The sequence below is a fragment of the Thermoascus crustaceus genome, assembly GCF_041956765.1.
Source record: "Thermoascus crustaceus strain CBS 181.67 unplaced genomic scaffold VTN00scaffold_5, whole genome shotgun sequence".
In the NCBI taxonomy this organism is placed as follows: domain Eukaryota; kingdom Fungi; phylum Ascomycota; class Eurotiomycetes; order Eurotiales; family Thermoascaceae; genus Thermoascus; species Thermoascus crustaceus.
This window is the reverse complement of record NW_027192531.1, coordinates 1-17,133: the sequence shown is the minus strand read 5'-3', so window position 1 is coordinate 17,133 and position 17,133 is coordinate 1. Positions and strand designations below refer to the sequence as shown.

The following is a 17,133-nucleotide window of genomic DNA, read 5'->3' as shown; positions in this document are numbered from 1 at the left end:
GATCGTAACAGCATCAACATGTGTGGTGAATGATCGCTGAGACTTTTTTGATTGCTGATTGGGGAGCTTTTGATGAATAATAATTTGGCTTTGGTTGTGTTATAATCCTGCGTGATTTGGAGCAGCCAATATGATGCTCTCACTCCCCCTCATTACACCCCGTGATGTGAGTTACCCCAATCCGCTGGTCACCTGCCATTGTCTACAGTTTCATATATGAAGAGATTCTAACAGTTCCCTTGCAGTCTCACGAGCTCTGGTACGGCTCCTCCCAGCCTTACCGCTCCTCACCATCCTACAACTCCAACCCCTCAGACCCGACCCAACAACCCTCCTCCCGCCGTCACGGCAACAACAACAACAACAATAACCACCTCAATGGCCGCATGCTCATCTCCTCGACCGCACCCTCGAACACCCTTGCTGCGCTGTCCCTCGAGGAACGCGCCCTGCGCGCCCGCAAGCAGAACATCGCGTCCTTCGGGTACGCGTGGATCAAGCCCGCAGGATGCGTGAAGACGATGCTGGGCATGAGAGAGGAGGAGGCGGAGAGGGAGGAAGCCGCGAATGCGCTTGCGGCGGAGATGAACGCTGCTTTTATGGATGATGGGGTCGGTGGGGGACCTGGGCAGGCTGGGGCTGTGCTCGGGGCTGCGAGGTTGGGCGTGGACGGAGAAGAAGCCGGGCAGGATAATGATGATCAGATGTTGGAGAGGGATCTGGATGATGATATTCCCGATGCGGATGCGGATGGGCTTGTCGAGGAAGGGGAGGAGGGGTTGGAGGAGGAAGAGGATGTCGATGAGGATGGGCTTATGCAGCGCGATCTGGATGATGATATTCCTGAGGCGTTTCCGGATGAGGACGACAACGATGGTGATGATGACGACGACGAAGATGAGGATGAGCAAGATGATGATGACTTTGACAACGAGCCCGATCTCGACGCCGAAATCCCCGCCGCAGAAGAAGGCGACGACGACATGATGGTCCGAGATCTGGACAACGACGTCCCAGACGCGGCCGAGGACGGCAGCGAACAGGAGGAAGAATGGCAGCACACCGATACGGAGGCGGAAGACGACGACGATGACGCCCGCACCGATCCCTTCGCATCAAGCCTCCTCCGGGCCAGCACCACATCCAACAACGGTCTCCCTCCGCAGCCCGTCCAGCGGGAGACGGAGGCCCAGCGACGCTTTCTGCAGCGGTGGAGCGGCGGCGGGGACACGTTCGATTCGAGCGGGATGATGCTCGACGAGGAGGACCTCCGCGCCTCGCTGGCCAGCCAGGGAAGCAGGCGGAGTGGGTTTGGGAGGAGATGGTCGAGACGCGGTGGACCGAGGGACAGTCTCGAGTGAAGACGACGCGGACGCCCGTAAGCTATATAAAGAAGTCTTTGGGGCTACCCTATTGTAGTACTACTGTATTATTTCCTATTCTGTATAGTACACTTACATGCCACGGAGACTGGGATTGGGTTTGTCATTGCGTCGCATAAGATGGGCATTTATAGTATCGGAAAAGCGTGGTGCCTGGCGACTTGGTTGGTTGATCGATTGATTGCTCTCGTTTTGCATTATACTTGACTTCGTAATGCATATTAATATATAGTCTTCCATTGAATGCTCTCTACGCGTATTCGCCCCCTGCATAGACCTCCACCGACAGAGAAACCTAAGACATACTTGGAATCTGAAAAGAAGCATCCTCAGATACGATCGATCTCCTTGACGGTTTGATTGCCTCATCTATTTGTGCGTGGTTAGGGGAAACAAGCAGAAGGCTCCTGGAATACACTGAAAGAGTAAGGGACTTAGAAAAAAGTCTACCAGGCCAGGTATTAAACTAAGCTAGATAGTTGACAAATTAATTATAATTATTATTATATTAAAACCATACTAATGAGGTGGTTTAGTTAGACGATCGACACCTATATCTATACACATGGTCATGCATGTGCTGGAGATGCTCAATAGAAATGTTAGGTATGAAGGGAAACAAAAAAACGCCCTCCTGGACTCTTCTTTCCGCGACAATGGCAATTTCATATGGGACAAAATCATAGCTGGTCGTCAGCTCGGATCACTTTTAATCCTAGTCCCCCATGTCCCGTTCCCATCCTATCCCTGTTCTGTTAAACCGACAGGCAGGCGGATGAATACCTTTGAGGGTGTCCGCATGACTATGCTCCAGTCTCAAGCGGGATCCTGCGAATTGTCACCTTTCGGATCGAGCCCATAGATGACCACCCCCCACTCATCGCTCCGTCCATTCGACAACATATGTTACCGTACATATTTAGTAGGTAAGAGGAGCTGGACATGCAAAAAGCCCTTTACCCTGTAAAGAGCATATCTCTTCATTCATCTAGGTCGTGAAGCCATGAATAGAAGAAAGTCCTCTCAGGACCAAAAAGAGCTCAGAGGGAGGTAGGTATAGCATACCCGTGTATCTCTATAGGAGACACGATGAGAGGTATACACGGGGAATAATAGCGTGACTTTTCGCGAGCAGCCACCATCTCATTGCCCGAACGCCAGAAAGAAGATGATCCAAGGGCGCTATTACTGTACACTCACAACCCATATATGCGTCGAATATATCTCTCCATGTTTCAAAAACGCCAATAGACTCCGGAGCAATGCTCGCGACATTGGAAAATGCTGATCGGAACGGATTATAAAGTTAGGAAATTGCGCTCGCTCGGAAGGGCCCTAGAACGTAATGAGGTGGCGGCAGAAGCGAGAACTTCATCTCCAGCCAACGGTGATTAAGGGCCGCGATCAAGAGATATCCCGCCGTGGAAGACGGTCGAAAAATAAATCTCATAAAAATAAATCGTTACCTCCCATCGTCGGACTGACCTTAGACGCTCTCAAAGCTCTAAGACAGCCAGACATAAGCGAAGAGGAAGAAAACGGCGACGAAGAAAAGCAACCACACTCGCCAACCCACGCCCGAACGCTCGGCCATGCGCAACATTCGGTTCATAGTGCCCCGAAGACGGATACGCGTGTTATCAAATGTGTCATTCATCTTGTCTGCGAGGGCAGAAGACTCCCGGATCTCGTCACCGATAGCGAGCGTGATCTGAGAAAGATAGATTGTTAGTCCATGCCCGCAATTAGTCCAAGCACAGCCCCGCTAGACGGCATTTGACTTACATCCTTTAGCATCTTAACCTTCGCACTGATTCCTTCGATTTCGGAATCATTCTGAGATTCAAGTGAAGAAAGGACGGCGTCGGAGTAGTGGCCCCTAAACCGCGCTACGTCAGTATATCCTATATATATATTTTTTGCGACCTCTGTCTCCGGCCAAGAGAGCATGCTTATCACCGCACGCTGCTCAAAGACGACCGACCAGATGGACTAAAGAAATAATAAGATGGCACCACATACTTCGAGTTCGGCGTCGCGGTCCTATATCCTCCTGCCCCCGCACCAGGTCCTAACCCACCGTTCATACCCCCATCATTTACGGACCCGGAGAAGCCTCCATATCCGCCCACGCGGCCGGGAGACCTGCTCGCGGGTCGGATGCGCTCGCCACTGTTGTAGGAGTCGAAGAGAGAAGAGGAAGGGCGCGTATCGCGCTGATGAAGGGTGGAGTGTGGAAATCTGTTTGATGAAGGCTGGGTTAGCAAGATCTCATCTCCCGGGCAGTTAAAACAAAAAACAGGTCGCCATCCTTAGCAAGGATAATATATGTGATCAGGGGAGAACCATACCGTGAAGCCATGATGTTGTATTCAATTCGGATGGATAAAGCGACACACAGCTGTTATCAGCACAGGAGCAGGGTCATCGCGGTGGAAAAACTCTCAAACTATGGATGATCGAGATCGCGCAAAGCACCAGTTTTTTATGTGCATGCACAACCCAGCCTGTCTGACCTGACAAGTTTCCCCTTTGGTGTCTTGCTGCGGCGAAGCTGTCGCTTGACGTGATCGGCGGCTAGCGAAGGGGGCTGCCGTTCTGGCCTCTCTGCGCCGACGGAGACTTTGAGCCTGGCCTTTGTGATTGGCATATGCTGGAGAAAACAAAAGGCGGTCTCTTGTTCTATGTTGCTACAGTCCAGTGGCGAAGGCAAGAAAAATGAAGTTTTTCACTGATATAGAAAACATGGAGATCTGTCCTTAACATGGCTTATTTCCTCCCATGATTGATCGTCAGAATTTCCAAGACAATCGTGCGATAGTTGAACCGAGGTTTGAAGCAATCAAGCTCCCAAGTTAGTATGCTTTTGGCGCCTGTAGGAGTAATCTGAAGGACCGCTAGAGGCTTCTGTTAAAGCTTTACATGTGCTACATTCATTACAGACTGCCATCAATGAAGCAGGAAGCTATTAGTATTTTTTTTCTTTACTCACTTTTCTTACGCATGTTTTTTAATAATTTTATTGGCTTGGAAAGGGATCTCATGCCATCCGCGAAAATTCAGAATACAGCGTTCCAGTAATCCATTGACCTCGCCGGCATTCCATAAAAACCCTGTCACCAAGAATCCCCCTGTGAATGAAATAAGACCAGCGACCTCATGAACCTCACGCCTTATATTTTAGCCACAATCCATTATTTTGTTCGCCCCAAAGTTTACAAACTGTGGATATCAAATGGGTAACGGTAACGATATCTAATCCTTCATGATGGAGTCTTCGTTGGGAGCGAAGTCCTCGTCGTCCTCGTCGTCGTCCATCTCGTCGTCGCCGGCCTGCTTGGCCTTCTCGGCGGCCTCAGCGAAGTCGATGGTCTTGCCGCGGGTCCGTCGTCCTCCCTCGATGATGTTAGAGGTGGAGATCGGCTCGAGGTTGTCGTGGTCCTCATCCTCCTCGTCTGTGTTAATTGCGAAAGCGATCAGCTTCATGTTTTTCAGTCTGACTGCGGCATTGCACAGCACGGTTCTTATGGGATAATATTCAATTTGAGCATCTAATGGAGTAGTGATGCTTACCTTCGGCCTGCATATGCGTGGCAATGTGTTAGTAAACAGACATTAATACTGCAAAAGACTTTCTGCAGAGAACACTGGCCAGATAGCTCAAACGTACCATCTCCTCAGGTCCGCTCTCCTCTTCGGAGCTTTCCTCGTCCTCATCCATGCTCATATCCTGAGTCGCAGGAGTCTCGACAGCCTTGCCCTTGCCCTTATCCAACGCCGCAGCGTCCGGGGGGTTGGCGGCGGGATCAGTGTTGAAAGTAGTGACCTTGTCGTTGTCTCCCATGTTGTGAAATTTAAAAGCAAAGATGTAGGAGAAAAGAAAGAAATTGAAGAGACAGAGCCACAGCCGAGATATGTGAGACGAGGGTAGGAGTGTAAACAAGAGAGAGAAATGTGTGCAACGGAGGAAAGAAAGATGGGAGAGGAAGAGTTGTGTTTTGAAGAGTTGCAAGGGAGAGATCGAGATGGGCCACGGACCGTATAGCTAGCGGGCCGCCTATTCGGTGCATCTGGCCGGCGATCAAGCGCCCTGGGTCCATCCGCCCTGCGCTAACACCGCCCCGGTGATAGCGCTGTAAGGTACTAGGCCGCAGCGTCTGGTCCAGGCATACAAAGCCCGGAATATACTACGTGGCCAGTATTCTGCACTCTTCCATCTGCAATCTCAAGGACGTGCCATACGACCTCTGGACGCTCTATTTTCTGTCTCCTGGCCCTTTTCACTTCTACTTTAGTCGAGCAATTATGATAAAGACAGATAAGAGGATATTCCTTCGGTTGGTAGCTAAATAATTCAAACAACAGGCCCTGGATTTACTTCTGTAAAACAAACTGGGACCCTGGATAAACTCCAACCAATCACGGTGATGAGTTTGATGGTACGGATGTTTCTAAAGCAAGTGGCGGTCGGTATTGCTACCTATCCAGCCGAAGGCCTCTGCCGTAGGAATGAAGGCCATTTTGAAAATCCGAATGGAAATTTCTCCTTCGCTTGATGCCCCTTGTGATACAATAGAGAGACGCAGTGCAGATGGCAATTGCAAAAGCATGTCGTGAGCTATTCTATTATGGCTATGAGCATAACCAGCCTACCACACGTCACATCCTCCTTGATAAAACAGTGCCACACAATCGACCTGGAAGATGGTAATTGGTACTACCCTAAGCATGTTAAACACCATGGGCCAACGCACGCGGGATAGAAGCGACCATGGAATACTACGTGAGCTATTGTCTCTTCTTTAAGCCATATTATTAACCTCTTCAAATAGTAATCCCACCGTTGCTGATGCTGCAAAGTCGCGGCAGTTCTCAAAGCTCGTGCGTCGCGAGGCGAGACGAGTTCCCCGGGGGAATTAAGTATCGGTATCGGCAAAGCATCTCTCAACGGAGTCGGCATTATTGCCCCACCAATTTGGCATCGAAATCTGCTTTCCGGATCCGAAGAAGAGGAAGATGAGCAGCATGTTGAAGTTAAAGCCAGCGTCGAACGCAGCCGCCACCATATAGTTATATCGCTTCCAGACCTCGAAATAACGTCGGTAGACGTAGTACATGGTCACATAGCCGCCAATGATGGCAGACGTATACCCTGTGCTGATGTTTCCGTAGAACATCGACAGCCCCTGGAAAAAGATGGTGCAATTCCAGAGATCGACGCGCAGGCGAGGAAAGCACCTGTGAAGAATGTAGAGGAGTGGGGGTACTACCGCTCCGACAAGAAATGACCACGGGAGAGGAGCAAACAGAGACTGTGAGAACATCCTTTTGGGACCTATCACAGCATACTGGACGCCGAGAGTATTGGCATTTTGCAACTCCTGACCCGTCCATTGATTCAGCGGATCTTTCTTCGCGCCAGTAAGGTACTCGAATTTTGTGTTCACGATCCAGCGAACGACGGCATAGTTTATAGGAATTCCGAGAATTGTCCCGACGATTTGGGAGAAGAAGACGGTCCTGGGAGGTATGTGCATGTAGTGACCAATTTTCTGGTCCTGCAGCATATACTGAGCTCGATACCAAGCATCTCCAGCTATAGATCCGTAGGTTGATGGCCCACAAGGATGACGGTGGCCTTCACCTGCTTTCGTATGTACCATATATCCGTACATTAATTCATTGAACGACCCGGTTGCTATTTGATAGTTGGAAATTGCATACAGCCAGCCCATGGGGACAACGATGACAGCCGCAGTACTGAGTGCAACGAATAACGTCCACACTGGGATGAAAAGGTATCCGAGGGATATGGTAGTGAGGAGAATAACAAATCCCGCTAGAAAGAGAGCGGAATACCACCACAATGGGACTTCCTTGTAGCTTCTTTGGAGGACGTTCAAGCGATCGCCATACTGATGATTGATGCTTTTTCCCTCTCCATTGTTTCTCCGGCGGGAAGCCACCACCTTTTTGAAGTTGATGGCCAATTGGGTAAACCCGAAGGTAGCTATCCACATGACAGCAGCCGGAAGCTTTGCATAATCGAAAAATGTTGCCCAGATGTTCTGTAATCCCATATATATCGGCCCGTGTTCCTGATAAGCGGTCTCGTTCAGGCGAAAATCAGGTGTCAAGACATCAAGAACAGGGTAGGTAGAACCGTTCGCTAGCAAAAGGCGGTTCGACATCAGCCCGTGGTGGTATGAACCCATATTTCCCCATTTCGCTGCAGGAAGAAGGATCCAGCAGTTAACTGCGAAAGCCAGAAACAGGATTACCTGAGTCCACCATGGGGTAAGCATAATCGAGGAGCCATTCCAGTTGATGTTGGACCAGTCGAGAGATAAGTTGAGAAATCCCATTCCACCTAGCCCCGAGCCAATGAAATTCGCTACTTTGTTCCTCGGCGCTACCCAGCAGAGGAAAGCCAGGGACGAAGTAAACGGGAAGACATACTCCGGTAGGAATTGCCAGAGCGTCATCCCTATGAGAGAGAGGAAGAAGACCATCATCTGCCGCTTCGCCAGTGGTGAAGACGTATCAGTCTTACGGAAAGTCTCAAACAAGGTACTCTGCATGAGAGCCTGCGGCCAGATATAATTGGGCTCATAGAGCAGGAGCTGTCGTGCTATAGCCGCAAATGCATATCCGATCCATACGATGGCGAACATAAAGAATATGGCCACAGCAGGTTTGACTCTCTCCCCATAATAAAGTTCGGCCATCGCTATCGGTGTGAAACCAAGGTTATATGTAGCTCCAGATGCCGCTGTAAGAGTTACAAGCACGTGTTCCTTGATACTCCACGGCCCCGGATTCATGCTAAAAGACCATGTCGTAAAGGGAACCCTGATGATCGTTTTTGGAAGAACCCTGGCGACGAAATGGCCGATATAATGACAAGCAATTTGGACAAAGAAGACCGAGTACGGGGCTTGCGTGGTACGGAAATGGCTCATTTGCGAGAGGAACGCTCCGGGGACGACAAAGATGACGGAGAGCAAGAAGTAGCGGAAGGTAATAGTGGGCAGTTCAGGATCGTCCGTCAAGCTGATCAATTGTCGAACCGTCTGTGGGAGCGACGCGATCTCTGGATCGTCCTCGTTCTCAGCCTCGACCGGTTTGGCGTCATTGTTTGTGCCGTTCTTATTTTCGATCGGAGCCTTTTCCACAGAAATTGGCTCAGTAGACGATAAATCAGATTTTATCGCTGGATGACTGTCGGTTGAGGTGGGATCTGATACGGGATGCGCGCTGATCCGTTCGTAGAGCCTTTTAATGGCTGTAGGAATCCCCATCTCGAACCCTTGGATGTCGATCCTGGTTGAAGCTCCTCGATCACGGCAGCACGAACAATGAGTGATGATAACCGTGTTCCCCTGCGTTTCAACCTGTTGACAGTGTCCTTCAGGTAATCTCACTCCAACCCGCACGATGTAAAGGCATTTCAAGAAAGGTTACATGGGATTCAGAGTCTTCAGTGAGGCCGATGGCGAAACCTGCTCGTGACCTCGCGCCATTTGGCTCAAGGTGAAAGAGGAAGTCACCGGCTTCAGCCATGGTTGTTTAGCACCGACGGTGGAACAAGGAGCAGGGGATCGTGGTGTTGGTGTAGAGAACGGCCTTAGGCGGTATTTGCTTGACCGGGTCAGAAGACACGATGCGGCCCCCATCTCAGAGTTACACTGGGAGGTGGTACCGTACAGTTCATAAGATGGACACTATCTCGGTGGAGAATAAAATAGCATCGTGCAATGGATGCCCTTTGTAATAGATGCGGAGATGCCAAGGCATGTTGGATGGATGGGAAAGATGGCGTTATCCGGCCTATATGTTCGTCAGAGCCCAGATCTCGTTTATTACGATACCTAAACAGCTATTGCACGGTCGACGTACTCCATTTTGGAGAGCGAGAGGGAGAGCTCGGCAGCAGACATTAACAAGTGCCCCTGGGTGTAATTGGTAGGACCTTTGGGTATTCCCCCTTAAAAGATCAGTGGACACGCGTGCGATTCGGCATTTAGAGTTGAACTAGGCAAGCTTATCTACGCATCTTCATCTACACGGTTCTTACTGCATGTGCAACACCCTATTGAGATTTTACCGGTGATATTCTATGTATCTATATGGTTATTACTAGACTCATGTACGACTCCTGAAACCCATGAAGGACAGAGACAAACAGAGAAACTGGCTGGGGACTGGTGGAATGCAAGTTCACAAAGGACAACAAAGACGGCAGGAGTGGACTATAAAAGGGATCATTGGTAACCCTAGAATAGAATCACCAGGAATCGGAGGAAACTGTATACCTACTACTAGGTAGTAAGTACTACACCTACCGTGGTGAAAAGTCGAGTACTACCTCGATTATGTCATGCAATCCTCCTACCACGCGGCCAGTAAGAGGATCGATAGAAAGCGTGTGACGAATACTCTTCCACTCTGAATAATTAGAAAGTGTACAGGTCTCCAAATAAACAGAACCAGCTTTAAGAGTTCACATAGCAACTGCTTACATAAGACAGCGATCGGTGCAAAGAAAACTTGACGCTCGTGATCAGATCCTAGAGGTAGATCGATATCAAGAACAAGGTTACAAGGCTGACAGGTAGTTACCTGAGCGACGGTGCTAATCTCCTGTAAGTAACCTGTATGCACTTTTCTCGAACCGGCACCCTGGCCTCCTTCGACTCCTTGACAAGCTTGGCTTCCGGGACCAGCAGCTCCCTCCCCTGGGACAAGGGGAGGACCTGAGGCGTTCTCCGTCGAATCCCTAGCCACTCACTGGGATGGCCACTGTATGGAACCGGGTCCTTCAAGCAGACGTTTGCCATTTGCTATTTTTGTGCACAGGCGGGAGATGAGTCAGCGCACAAATCCGCAAGTCAGCGGCTGACAGCGGTAATGGATAAAGCTAGAGGTCGGATACGTTCCTCTATTAGATGCAATACATCATTAGAGAGAGAGAATATGAAGCTTTTTGGGAAGTTGTATCCAAGTGAAGCTCCTGTGATCACTGGTGGCGATAACCCAGGTCATCTGAGAGCGCTGATTGTTTTGCTGCTCGACGACGGAAGAAAATGGAGGAGTGCGCGCGAAGGCTCTACCGAGTGCCATTGGCCCGCACGCTCTTGGCGAACCATCTGGGAGCCGCTGCGGCGATGGGGTCGCTTCCCGATGCGGATGCGAAAACATTTGCAGTCTCTGCTTTCGGGCGCTTTCTACAGCATATGGAATTTTTATTTGTTTGTATTATAGGTATTGCTACAGTATTGGTTTACAGTATTTGTTGTCCCGTAGGGAATATGGCAATAACATGAAAGGCGTAGAGTAGTGTCATGAGTAAAATTATCAGAAGCCCCACCATGCGGCATCTTTCTCTGGTACTCACGGGAGATGATGACCATCAAACCATACACCGTATACAGATGTCCTATTGAAGCTGTATCTGCTGTAGTAGTAGTAGTAGCAGTCTTCGAGTACTGACGACACACTTGGTTGGAGGAGGCGCAGTGGCTGTCATCATGACGCGCGCAGTTGTGCGGGTTATCGATAGCAAGGATACACTACGTCATGATTCCACCCCACCAGATCGCAGCACGAGATGCCAGCAGCAACGAGGAAAAGCGCCAACATCGCGGCAACGAGGGCGGATGGGCGCGACAAAGACAGCAAACGGCCCACGGAGCCTGGGGCGTCCAGATTGCGGTTTTCTGCAGCCGGCTGGGGCATTCCAGCAGCAGGTGGAAAGCGCCTGGCAGACCTAGAAACTCATGGACGCCCGTCGAAGCTCCCGCCTTGCTAGAAGCTTCTGGGCCCGAGTAAGTCACCTCCCGCATATATCAACGAATTCCTTCGCACAACCTCGCCCTCTCACTTCTTACATCCCCCACCACTGATCACCTCCACGAAATCCTTTTCCTACACGATCCTCTTTTTCTGGCTCGACCAGTCCCTCGAGTCTCCTGTACATTAGTTCTCTTACGATTTCTTCTTCCGTTCACGTTTTAACGACCTCTCACACACAACCATGGCTCCCGCGATCGGTATCGATCTGGGTACCACGTACTCTTGCGTGGGTGTCTTCAGAGATGACCGTATCGAAATCATTGCCAACGACCAGGGTAACCGGACGACCCCGTCGTTCGTTGCCTTCACCGACACCGAGCGTCTGATCGGTGATGCTGCTAAGAACCAGGTTGCCATGAACCCCAGCAACACTGTGTTCGACGCTAAGCGTCTCATCGGACGCAAGTTCACCGACTCTGAGGTCCAGGCCGACATGAAGCACTTCCCATTCAAGGTCGTCGAGAAGAATGGCAAGCCCATCATCGAGGTCCAGTTCAAGGGCGAGACCAAGCAGTTCACCCCCGAGGAAATCTCCTCCATGGTCCTGACCAAGATGCGTGAGACCGCCGAGTCTTACCTTGGTGGCACCGTCAACAACGCTGTCATCACTGTCCCCGCTTACTTCAACGACTCCCAGCGTCAGGCCACCAAGGACGCCGGTCTCATTGCCGGTCTGAACGTTCTGCGTATCATCAACGAGCCCACTGCAGCCGCTATCGCCTACGGTCTTGACAAGAAGGCTGAGGGTGAGCGCAACGTCCTGATCTTCGACCTGGGTGGTGGTACCTTCGATGTCTCCCTCCTGACCATTGAGGAGGGTATCTTCGAGGTCAAGTCTACTGCTGGTGACACCCACCTGGGTGGTGAGGACTTCGACAACCGCCTCGTCAACCACTTCGTCAACGAGTTCAAGCGCAAGCACAAGAAGGACCTGACCACCAACGCTCGTGCTCTCCGCCGTCTCCGCACTGCTTGTGAGCGTGCCAAGCGCACCCTCTCTTCCTCTGCTCAGACCTCCATCGAGATCGACTCCCTCTTCGAGGGCATTGACTTCTACACCTCCATCACCCGTGCTCGTTTCGAGGAGCTCTGCCAGGACCTCTTCCGCTCCACCATGGAGCCCGTCGAGCGTGTCCTCCGTGACGCCAAGATTGACAAGGCTTCCGTCCACGAGATCGTCCTTGTCGGTGGTTCCACCCGTATCCCCAAGATCCAGCGCCTCGTTGGTGACTTCTTCAACAAGGAGCCCAACAAGTCCATCAACCCCGATGAGGCTGTTGCCTACGGTGCTGCCGTCCAGGCTGCCATCCTGTCTGGTGACACCTCTTCCAAGTCCACCAACGAGATCCTGCTGCTCGATGTCGCCCCTCTCTCTGTCGGTATCGAGACCGCTGGTGGTGTCATGACTCCTCTTATCAAGCGTAACACCACCATCCCCACCAAGAAGTCTGAGACCTTCTCTACCTACTCCGACAACCAGCCCGGTGTGCTCATCCAGGTCTACGAGGGTGAGCGTGCTCGTACCAAGGACAACAACCTCCTCGGCAAATTCGAGCTTACTGGCATTCCTCCTGCTCCTCGTGGTGTTCCTCAGATCGAGGTCACCTTCGATGTTGATGCCAACGGTATCATGAACGTCTCTGCTGTCGAGAAGGGTACCGGCAAGAGCAACAAGATCGTCATCACCAACGACAAGGGCCGTCTCTCCAAGGAGGACATTGAGCGCATGGTTGCTGAGGCCGAGAAGTACAAGGCCGAGGATGAGGCTGAGGCTGCTCGTATTCAGGCCAAGAACGGTCTCGAGTCCTACGCTTACTCTCTCAAGAACACCCTCAACGAGGGTCAGCTGAACATCAGCGCCGGTGACAAGGAGAAGCTCCAGGCCGAGATCGAGAAGACCATCTCCTGGCTCGACAACAACCAGACCGCCACCAAGGAGGAGTACGAGTCCCAGCAGAAGGAGCTCGAGAGGTATGTGAAACAATTCCTCCCCTGACTTTTCATTTGAACGAGAGGCTAACGGATCTTGCAGCGTTGCCAACCCCATCATCTCCGGTGCCTACGCCGGTGCTGGTGGTGCCCCTGGCGCTGCCGGTGCTAGCGCCACCAAGACCGCCGACGAGGTCGAGGAGCGCCCTGAGGAGCTCGACTAAATGGTTCCAATGGCTTCTCGGTCTTGAAACGCAGCATTTCTTTTCCTTTGTACCTTTCTTTTTAAACATGTTTGCTTGAAGATCATGAATCGTCAAGTAAATGCTGGCGCTTATGTCTTGTTTTATGAAACGATGACTTTTTTTCTTAATTCCTCTTGCGCACGAATGCATAGATTCGAGTTTGTTTCGGCGCTTTATGAATCCGCGTCTCACTCTTAGTTTAGGGAGGGAAAAGTTTCCAATATGAATCATACAGTAACTTCAATAATGTTTACTCTCGAGAAATTCATGTAGCCGTTGCAAGCGTCTTCAAAATCGTAGAATTGGTGTCTACTCGTAGTAACAAATTCCCCATCCGCTTCATTCTGCTTTGCTCTCTAACCTTAATGCATGCACCTCTTGAGTGCTAACCTCGATGACAAGCTACATTCCTTTTACACTCGCAAGGCATTGTAGCATTAGACGCTTATAACCCAACAAAATCTGTATCAAAAGATGTAGCCATTAGAGACACCATAGCACATAGCATAGCAATTCCATTGAACAGCTTCAAGTGCGTGCGTATCCCATTCTTTTTTCTTTTTCTTTTTCCCCTATCCTATCCCATCACACATTTCTCTCACAGCCCCTCAAACTCCCCATTCCACCACATCCTCAACCGCCTCGATCCCGTCTCCAGTATCGACCCGAACCCGATCTCGCCGACCTGCGCCTTCTCCGGGTGCTGTTCGCGCTGTTCGCGACGGATCCGCACAAAGGCTGCGGATGTGCCGATGAGGATGGCGAAGATGGGGTCTCCGATCCTGTTCGGAGAGTAGGTAGCGCGTTTGCTGTTAGTTTAGGAACGGAATGGAATGCGCGGGCGATGAAGCTTTTGTTGTTGGTTGTGGGTGGGTGGGAGAGAAGAGGGAGGGGAGGAGGGGGAGGACGGACGGGCGAGACGAGAGACGTACTTGGACAGAAGGTACGGGGCGGCGGCAGCGGGCGCCATTGTAACTAAGCAATAGATGGAAAGGAAGGGGCACGGAATGGATTATGGAGGTAGGTTCAGTAGCTGGTGGTTTGTTTTCAGAGCGTAGGCGCAGAAGCTGGAGGTATTGGGTAGGTCGCAGGAGCTTGAACCGGATGTGAATGCGTGAGTTCGTGACTGCGGTTCCAATTGAATGTCTATGGATAGGTACTTCTTTCGACCGCTATGAAGACTGTGAATCAGTACCTACCTGTCGCCTACCCTTCTTAAAACGTTTTACTTAGTTGATGAGCAGCGGTTTTCCGTTCCTTCCCCGGCCATATCAATCGCAGCCAAAAAGATACCGGAGGTCCCGCCCGACGCCGGGCCATCCACTGAAGGGATCGGTTCCTGATTTGGAATAGCCCCTTTATTTACTTCACCTTTCCCCCCATGTTAGACGGTTAATACAAGCAATCACCTTGTCTTCCCTCGTTCCTGATAGTCTAGGTTTTATCACGTAATTTAATTAACTGTAACTCATTTTACTTCTTCAACTGAACTATGACCATCGGTATCAAGCCCGACCCCAGCTTCTTCAAAGTCAAGTATAAGGATGTTGCTCCCAAAGTCGGGTTGGTGCCGTACAGACTAGGGAACGATATCCCTACATTTCAGATGTACAGAGCCTGGCTGCAGGATGATCTTTCCTGGGATATTCTCCAGGAACTCCGCGGGGTTACAGCCCAGTATGGAACCCCAGACTTCCACCCCAATGAAGAGGCAACGTCGCGCTATATCTCAGCGGTATATATACAGTCCTAGTCCCCCGGCTCTCCCTTCTCCTTAGTTCACTATTAGAAGGGTAATACCTGCATAGTATTTCAACAAAATTATATCCCTATTCTCCGGTATCCTGTTGAATACGCCATATGTTCTTCTAGAGAGTGAGACCACACAACCAGGACAAATCAAGTACCAGTACACAGTCGGCGGGGCCATCACTGTCTTATTTATCGAGGTCCCATACAAGATGGGACATGTTCGAGAGCAACTTGATTGCTTCGGACAGGTAATTACAGAATGCATCGGTACGGTTTTAATTTAGAATTACGCCCTCAATCTGGACATGTATTAACGCTACACAATAGCATGTTCCTTAACAAATTCTCAGAATGGATTAGAGTTGCCCATCACGGCTATCCTCTGTGACGGCAAACATTTTCAATTCTTTGAATTTACCAGCAAAGAGAAAGGAAGAGAACAGTCGCCCCGGTTTTCCTTTTCCTTGGGAAAGTTCGATGATGATGGGTTACAAAGCGTGGCCGTCGCAAGCCTTTCCAGATGGAATCCGAATTACGACACTCAAACTCTTGTCCTACAAATTCGATCCGCCTGCGAAGCTCTCTATTTCGTTTCCCTAAGGGCATACAAAAACGGTCCGGAGGCCTGTTTGAATCACAGTGTGGAACAGAGCAAGGCAGAAGAATTAATTCCAATATGGAGGAATGCGATTGTCCTGGCTGAAAGGGCTCTTGAAGAAGCCATGTCTGCTTGGACTCAATATAAAAACAGCAAGCTAAATAGAAGAAGCCAGATCACTGCAAGGAAGGCTCTTCGATGTTTGACTGATAGGTATGAATGGATTGGACCTTCGTGCAATATCTTTTTGCCCCTTTCTCACTAACAAGTTGTTTTCCGTCTGTCTGCAGTGTTCAAGGAGCTCCTCTCCCCAAGCACGAGCTGTTTCCTGGGTTGACTAAACAAATGGCAGGGATATGAAGTTTTCCTTTCCCTATAGATCTTTCTCATGGAATATGCCACACGTTGCAACTAGGCATATTGAAAGTCCTAGCAACTGGCATTATTGCGGGTACCGGTCCGAGAAGCAATGGGTTCTGGAAAGGTATTACTTGTTATTACTTATTTTTCTCTGCGCATAACTACTACGTGCAAAGCACACGCTGCAGGCACAGGTACTGGAACGGAAACATCTTCTTCCTATATACATAGGGTCCCTGCAGGGTCTCATATGTCCGAATACGGGAGGCCTCCTGCATCTCCTTTACTTGATATATATACCCTTTTTTTATCTTTATTAAGTGTGCTCAAACATTCCTGGATGGTGAAGAAACTCCAATGTCAAAAAGGTCGAAACATCAGCCAGAAGAAGAAGCTCCAGAGTATTTTCCGGCTGTCGATGAGGTGCAAATACCTATATATCATATCTAGAATCCGCTATCAAATGGGTTCCCCGTTCTTCATTCTTTCAATATACGACGGCTATGGATAGGGTGGGTGTGGCAATACCTACTGCAGCAGAGGATCACCCAGAAGGCCAATTACTAGGGCACCCCAAAGCCACAAAAGCTCTGCTACAGTTCCTAGCAGACACTACAGTAGGCTGCCCCCCAGGGGATCTGGCCCAGGCAGCAGAAAGGGCCCGGAAGGATGATGAATGGGGATTAGAAGCCCTAGAGGAAGCGGAAAAAATTGGAGATGGGTAATAGATAGGGGCAGCCTGGGAACAGACTGGGTGACACCCACACTGGCTTGAAAACAAGGAGAGCCTATAGAGCTCAAAAGCCCTATGTAGATAGGCAGTCTAGGGCGAGGAAAAGTAATAATAATAATAATAATAATAATAATAATAATAATAATAATAATAATAATAATAATAATAATAATAATAATAATAATAATAATAATAATAATAATAATAATAATAATAATAATAATAATAATAATAATAATAATAATAATAATAATAATAATAATAATAATAATAAGTAAC

The 17,133-nt window shown here is 49.8% G+C and overlaps 8 protein-coding genes across 8 annotated transcripts; 4 read left to right on the top strand and 4 right to left on the bottom strand.

The window, feature by feature from the left end:
• Nucleotides 1-130: 130 nt before the first annotated feature.
• VTN00DRAFT_7603 (uncharacterized protein) lies at nt 131-1,361 on the top strand (the record flags this gene model as incomplete). The annotated part of the gene is made up of 2 exons (XM_069434365.1): nt 131-166; nt 246-1,361. 2 exons carry the CDS (start codon nt 131-133, stop codon nt 1,359-1,361), a joined length of 1,152 nt encoding a protein of 383 aa, XP_069285869.1.
• Nucleotides 1,362-2,886: 1,525 nt separating this feature from the next.
• Nucleotides 2,887-3,744, bottom strand: VTN00DRAFT_7602 (uncharacterized protein; the record flags this gene model as incomplete). Its single annotated transcript, XM_069434364.1, has 4 exons — nt 2,887-3,093; nt 3,168-3,261; nt 3,405-3,623; nt 3,734-3,744. The coding sequence occupies 4 exons, from the start codon at nt 3,742-3,744 to the stop codon at nt 2,887-2,889; spliced, it is 531 nt and encodes a 176-aa protein (XP_069285868.1).
• An 893-nt stretch (nt 3,745-4,637) lies between these two features.
• VTN00DRAFT_7601 (uncharacterized protein) lies at nt 4,638-5,226 on the bottom strand (the record flags this gene model as incomplete). Its single annotated transcript, XM_069434363.1, has 3 exons — nt 4,638-4,837; nt 4,956-4,962; nt 5,053-5,226. The coding sequence occupies 3 exons, from the start codon at nt 5,224-5,226 to the stop codon at nt 4,638-4,640; spliced, it is 381 nt and encodes a 126-aa protein (XP_069285867.1).
• Nucleotides 5,227-6,298: 1,072 nt separating this feature from the next.
• On the bottom strand, nt 6,299-8,945 carry VTN00DRAFT_7600 (uncharacterized protein; the record flags this gene model as incomplete). The annotated part of the gene is made up of 2 exons (XM_069434362.1): nt 6,299-8,776; nt 8,847-8,945. 2 exons carry the CDS (start codon nt 8,943-8,945, stop codon nt 6,299-6,301), a joined length of 2,577 nt encoding a protein of 858 aa, XP_069285866.1.
• Nucleotides 8,946-10,961: 2,016 nt separating this feature from the next.
• VTN00DRAFT_7599 (uncharacterized protein) lies at nt 10,962-11,213 on the top strand (the record flags this gene model as incomplete). The annotated part of the gene is made up of 1 exon (XM_069434359.1): nt 10,962-11,213. The coding sequence occupies one exon, from the start codon at nt 10,962-10,964 to the stop codon at nt 11,211-11,213; it is 252 nt and encodes an 83-aa protein (XP_069285865.1).
• A 205-nt stretch (nt 11,214-11,418) lies between these two features.
• On the top strand, nt 11,419-13,390 carry VTN00DRAFT_7598 (uncharacterized protein; the record flags this gene model as incomplete). Its single annotated transcript, XM_069434358.1, has 2 exons — nt 11,419-13,208; nt 13,270-13,390. 2 exons carry the CDS (start codon nt 11,419-11,421, stop codon nt 13,388-13,390), a joined length of 1,911 nt encoding a protein of 636 aa, XP_069285864.1.
• Nucleotides 13,391-14,009: 619 nt separating this feature from the next.
• VTN00DRAFT_7597 (uncharacterized protein) lies at nt 14,010-14,381 on the bottom strand (the record flags this gene model as incomplete). The annotated part of the gene is made up of 2 exons (XM_069434357.1): nt 14,010-14,193; nt 14,344-14,381. The coding sequence occupies 2 exons, from the start codon at nt 14,379-14,381 to the stop codon at nt 14,010-14,012; spliced, it is 222 nt and encodes a 73-aa protein (XP_069285863.1).
• A 522-nt stretch (nt 14,382-14,903) lies between these two features.
• VTN00DRAFT_7596 (uncharacterized protein) lies at nt 14,904-15,502 on the top strand (the record flags this gene model as incomplete). The annotated part of the gene is made up of 3 exons (XM_069434356.1): nt 14,904-15,146; nt 15,220-15,411; nt 15,491-15,502. 3 exons carry the CDS (start codon nt 14,904-14,906, stop codon nt 15,500-15,502), a joined length of 447 nt encoding a protein of 148 aa, XP_069285862.1.
• Nucleotides 15,503-17,133: the final 1,631 nt, after the last annotated feature.